The sequence below is a fragment of the Micropterus dolomieu genome, linkage group LG22, assembly GCF_021292245.1.
Source record: "Micropterus dolomieu isolate WLL.071019.BEF.003 ecotype Adirondacks linkage group LG22, ASM2129224v1, whole genome shotgun sequence".
NCBI classification, from domain to species: domain Eukaryota; kingdom Metazoa; phylum Chordata; class Actinopteri; order Centrarchiformes; family Centrarchidae; genus Micropterus; species Micropterus dolomieu.
The window spans coordinates 35,231,976-35,237,975 of record NC_060171.1 but is presented as its reverse complement, the minus strand read 5'-3'; the positions used below and the strand labels follow the sequence as shown (position 1 = coordinate 35,237,975).

The 6,000-nt window shown below is 39.8% G+C and overlaps 1 protein-coding gene across 5 annotated transcripts in view; it reads left to right on the top strand.

The window, feature by feature from the left end:
* Positions 1–6,000, top strand: part of ripor1 (RHO family interacting cell polarization regulator 1) — a 170,757-nt gene that overhangs the window by 116,735 nt on the left and 48,022 nt on the right. For 4 of the 5 annotated variants that reach the window (XM_046036514.1, XM_046036513.1, XM_046036515.1 and 1 more), the window contains 4 exons: positions 1,095–1,220; positions 2,942–3,090; positions 3,262–3,394; positions 3,880–3,996. In XM_046036514.1, the coding sequence (XP_045892470.1) occupies positions 1,095–1,220; positions 2,942–3,090; positions 3,262–3,394; positions 3,880–3,996 (525 nt within the window). The remainder of the gene's footprint in view (positions 1–1,094; positions 1,221–2,941; positions 3,091–3,261; positions 3,395–3,879; positions 3,997–6,000) is intronic. The other variant, XM_046036516.1, reaches the window with a different exon arrangement.

Below are 6,000 nucleotides of genomic sequence, written 5' to 3'. Positions count from 1 at the left end.
CTGCCTTGCCGAAAAATGCTACCATAGCGCAAATCGATAGACTCGCCTCTACTCGGCCCTGCTCCGTTTTCCATTGCAGACAGTACCCAGAGATAGTACGTAGCTTGACGTCATAGCGACGCCACACACAACTGCCGCGACGTAATGTTCAATGCGACACACACACCAGCGATCCACACAGCTTTCTCTTTTTTAAGTTAAAACGTTTAACACTCCTCAGAATGTAAAGACAGATAAGCGGTATGAAAAGCTTCCAGCTGTGTTTTCCTCTGCCGTTGTTGCTGCAGCGGTCTGTGTGACGGCGGGAGCAGAGGGCTCTGTGAGCGGGCGGCTGGCCGGCCTCACACGCTCCTCCCGCGGGTCACAGCAGGCTTCCAAGAGAGCAAAAAGCCAAAAAGCACAATACCACCTCTTTAAGTTTTAAAATTTTTTTTTTAATATTACCAAAATAAAAACGAAATTACAGACCATAAAATGACCACTTAAGCCACATGAAGATAAAGGGACACAGCACGTAATAAAAATAAATCATAATTAGACAGTATATGATACAATACATGATAAGTAAACAGTACGTAGTATAAATTAAGGCAGATTTCTAACTTCAATCTCAGAAGTCAAATATATTTCTTCCGTGTTTTAGAATCTAAATTGATGGGACTGTTTTCAGCGGTTTTTTTTAAGTGATTGATATACATGTCTCCATTTTGCTTAACTGGATCATCAGCATTAGTTTTTACAATTTTCCCTTAATCAATTGTTGTTAATTGTTCATGTGTGTCTTTTTGATCCTGAGTGTATGTTTCTATAATCCTGCATGTATGAGAGTGTATGTCTCGCTCTATTTCTTTGTTATCTGCCACATATGCACTTTCATAGTGAATACTTTATGAAAAAAATGATACAAAACAAAAAATTAAACATACAACTAAGATAAACACAAAGCATACACACACAACTGTACTGACATGCAGAACTGAGACTGATGCTGTGTCTGTGTGTGTGTGCGTGTGTGTGCATGTGTGTGTGTGTGTGTGTGTGTGCGTGTGTGTGTGTGTGTGTGCGTGTGTGTGTGTGTGTGTGTGTGTGTTCAGATCTTTATGAAGTATGGGCGGCAACGGTGGAAGCTCCGAGGCAGAATAGAGATCAATGCCAAACAAGTGTGGGACAGTGAAGACATGGTGTTTCTGCCGCTCATCAGTGAGTTCCTCTCTGTGAAGGTCAGTCCCCCCCCAGTGTCTTTTGCCAATCTTTCTTAATTACTTAGTTGTGCTTGATCAATGAAAGCATTGCATTTGGGAACACTACTCCTAGAGACTGAACTACGAAACAGGATTTGATGTTTGCAAGATAACCTTTTAATCCTGGCTGTTCAGTCCTACCACCTCTTGGTTTGTATAGTGATATCATCCTACAGAGACCGATTGAAGCACTAAAGCCTTGTACTTGTTGGACTTTTAAGATATATACTGTAAAACTTAAATTAATAGCCCAGGCTTATTTGCATCTTTTTTTAATAAGCTTTTTTTAAAAGCAGGAGAATCCACACAACATACTCATCCCATTCTCTCATGCAGTGCCGCTGCGCGAGGGTGCGCTCGGCAAATATGACATCCAGACTTTTGTCAAATGAGAATATGAAGTTGCATACACATGCACATAAACTCTGCGTTCAGTCAGTGCGTGAGTGTGCGTGGCTGACCAGTGTGGAGACAAAATGCACGAGAGAAAGAGAAAAGCCAGGAGGAACGTGCCGTTAAATGCTGTAAAATTACAGAGATCTTCATGATTAAGGGACATGGTGGTGTTTGTCTGTATACAGTATTTACTAGCCTATCCAGATGGATAGGATTTAATATACAGCCTATTACAATATACATTTCAACGTTTAATGCTGTAAATAAACATGTAAAAAGAATAATACTTTCAATAAATGTTTGTAAAGTGCGTGAATAAATCCAAAATTGTAACCCTAACCCTGGGTCATCAGTGCGCATGTGTGTAGTGGCGGAAGAAGAACAACTGCTGAAGAGACCGAGCTCCAGCTTCACCGGCGTTGTGCCGAGTTTCAGATAATTTATCACCATTGATGAATCACACAAAGAATATTTTATCGTTTTTAAATAGCCGGCTACTTGAAATAGACCCCCGAGGAATTGTGACGTGCATGTAGGTGTCGGCAGCCATAATGCACGTAAAACTCACACAAAACCGGTGAATGACAGGCGAGAGAGAGAGAGAGAGAGAGAGAGAAAAGTTTAGCAGTTTCTCAAGATTAAAACGGGGCCACTATGTGTTACCCCCCATTGCTATCTCCGTGCACAAAAACACACACATGATTCGACTATCAGCCGACTATAGGCAGGACTTGACGATTCTGATTCGACTCTGTAAATCCTTAGTCGGGGACAGCCCTACACACAACCTTATCAGATCTAATGATAATATTAGTACATTTTAGCATGCCATAGTCAACTTTAATCATATAAAAGCTAATTTCCCAACAACTAAAATGTGTGATCTGTGGCTAGTAACTTTGGAAAACCACTAGCCACATTAGCTATTGAGCACTATTACAGACACAAGTATGTGAAAAAATAGGTGTATATATAAGTCCAGTGTTTCTATAAGTTGCAAACAGTACAAAGAAAAAGAAAAATGTAATAAATAGGAGTGGATGATTATGTACATGGTGCATGGTTTATATTGACAGTAACATAATGATACACATGTTTAAAACGGTGCTCTTTAAACTGTAAAATTATAATCTATAATGGAAGTGGATATTTTGGTGTTAGAGGGTTATTGACAATGTGTGACTGATTTAATTGTTCGTTACAGTGATAGCTTGTGGATAAAAACTGTTCTGTTTAGGTCTCAACCTGTTAAAGGCTGCATGACTTTGGTAGAATGATAAAACTATATTTGTGTCGTCTCCTAGGTGACAGAGCTGAAAAGCTTAGCCAATCACATAGTTGTAGGAAGTGTTTCCTGCGAGACTAAGGACCTGTTTGCTGCACTACCCCAGTCAGTTGCTGTTGATATAAATGACCTTGGGACGATTAAGCTAAGCCTTGAAGTCACCTGGAAGTAAGTTTTGCCAACCATGCTGTGTCTTAAAAATTGTACTGAGCATTATGAGTACTGTACTGTTTGTTATTTGAGTGTTATTCATTAACAGAACATTGCTTAAATATTATTTTGAATGTTTTGTCTTTTGTCTCTGTCCCCTTCATCCATTCTTTTTTTCCTCTCTGTCAGTCCATTTGATAAAGATGACCAAGGGTCAGTGGCAAGCACTGTCACCAAAGTTCCAACCGCCAGTAAGAGATTCTCAACAATCTTTAACCAGAGTCCACCTGACACGCCGTCTTTACGTGAACAAGCCTTCTATGTGAGTTCCAGTTGCCTCTCTTTTACATCTATAACATATGACTGATGCTTTTCAAAACTGGGATCCTGGAATATTTGGCTTGAATATGCCTATTGCTGGTATTTGTGCCTCAAATTCAAGATTGATTATTATAATGTACAGTATAAAACACGTAAATAAGAGAGAGGTGCAGACAAGAAAGGAATGACAAGACCTCTTTTGGACATATGCTTTGATGCATTTAGTTTGCAGAGTGCAGAGTTTTTGTAGACTTCTGCTAAAAGGAAATTGATGTGAATACATTGGGATTTTTAAATTTTTCATCAAATAAGATTCATTCCATCTCTGGAACGGGCAGTTATATATTCCCGTGGAACAAGACAGAATTGAGATCTCATGGTCTTGAACTACTGCTATGGAGGGAGATTTGAGTTTAGCCAACAACCACACCAATCCCTAATCGTTCCATTGCCCTTTGTTCCACCTGCTGCCTCTTTGACATGCAGTCTCTGCCTCGGAGTCTGACCAGGCGGCAGCACTGGCCACTGCTGGACATCTTCAGAGACACACTTAGCCAGAGCTGTTCCTGTAGTGACAACTCACCAACAAGACAGCCCACTGCTGTAAGTCATTATTGAGTAGAACCCCCATTGAATGTAGAAGCACAGAGCCCACTTGTAAATTGACTAGTGAGAGATGAAATGTACATTGGAAACATTAGAAACCTAGAACATTAGTCTCCATTTGTTTGAACATGGCTTCATGGCTCTCTAGCTGGTTTCACTGACTGCTGGCTCCCATTTGAGAACCAGGACTAGAAATAGGCTGCTGTAGTGTTTGGTCAAAGTGAAGATAGAACCTCAAGACAGAACCTAGACAGAACTTTTAGCTGTAAATTTCTGATGATGAACCGTGGAGAATCATGGACCTATAACTCTGTATGTTACCACTGACGTAAACTGTCAAAGTATAAAACCTGTGAGACCACAATAGATAGTTAAGAGTTGTCCAATTTTCATAATTTTGTCCATCAGTAATAATAAAAGTTAATTGCTGAGATTACCAGCAATTCTACTTGGAGCCTCTACATGGAGCCGCCGCCCTGTCTGCCCATCATCTGCAGGAATAGGCATGTAGGTCGGGTGACTTGCCAGCAGTGTTACGAATATGTGATTTTAGAAAGTCTGCAAAAAAACACTTTTTTTCAAATTGGATCCAAGCTGCATTTAGAGTAGGTTTTGGAATGTTATTCCAATTGGATTTCCACAGATGAGTCTCAGACTGGACACTGGCAGTTCAAAATGGATTTCAAAGTCGCACATGACTCACAACAACAATGTAAAATCCAGAGTGATAGAATATCATCAGAGCAGCTGAGTAGAATGTGATTTTGGGAATCTTACTATGGCGAAAGTCACCTTACTCTACCTCTGATTGGCTTAGCCTGATGAAGACGTTTCTCATATAGCCATCATCAGGCTGCCAATCAGAGGCAGAGTAGAGCGGGTCATACCTCTGCCATAGTAGGATTCACAAATGCAAACAGAATCCCTGCTGCATTGAAGGGCTAAATGATGGAGCTCCATTTCGCTTTCACGTTGGAAACCGTCCTCGCCAGTGTACTTAGTTACTGACGCCTACGTCTTTGCCACAGCAACTCATGCAGAGAGGTTGGTGAATCTGATCATTTTAAAAACAGTGTGGACAGATCTGACTGAGAAAATCTGATTTGCCTGTAGTCAGAAAAGCCTAAATTAGGGCCCGAGCATGAACCGTGTGAGGTCCCTATTGAAACTGAAGGATTTTTTTCTTTTTTCTGCAAAATAAAGACATTTTTGGCGGCCTAAACATGCTCAAAATCTCACCACACTGTGCACACATGTCAGAAGTGGCGAAAAATTACATATTTATGGGTCCTGCACATGGGCATGGCAAAATCGCTCTCTAGTACCACCTGCAAAATTGGAACAAATTAGACCCCACGCCACGTTTAACCTACACGAAATTTTTGGGGACATGTATCATATGAAGACACACAAAAAAGCCTCAAGGACCCATATAAACGCAACAGGAAGTCTGCCATTTTGAGTTGAAAGTGCAATTTTAACGCATTTTTCACTATTTAGAGGGTGCATGCTTTAACAAACTCCTCCTAGAGAATTGATCTGATCGACTTCAAATTTTCGCTGTGCATTCTAAACCCATTGATGATTAAAAGTTGTACAAATGGTGAGTTTTCGTCCACAAGTGTGCTTGTGCCGTGTTGTAACTTCAGTTTACATGCACACATCTGTATCAAATTTGACATGGATAATAACAGTCCCGCCCTGGACACATGTACATTTACATTTTTCAGAATATGCTAATTCATTTAACATCTATATTAGGGATGAAACGGTATGAAAATTTCATATGACGATATATATAGTATATATATATATAGTGACCAAAATTATCACGGTTATCAGTATTATCACAGTATTGTAAAAATGTGCCGAAAAAGATTAAAATGTACTAACACAGTTTTATATTGAAAACTACAAATACAATTGCCATTTTGTTTGCATAAAAAAGCAAATACTTTTTGTAAACATATGAAAATCATCTAAGTGTGCATTATCAAGATT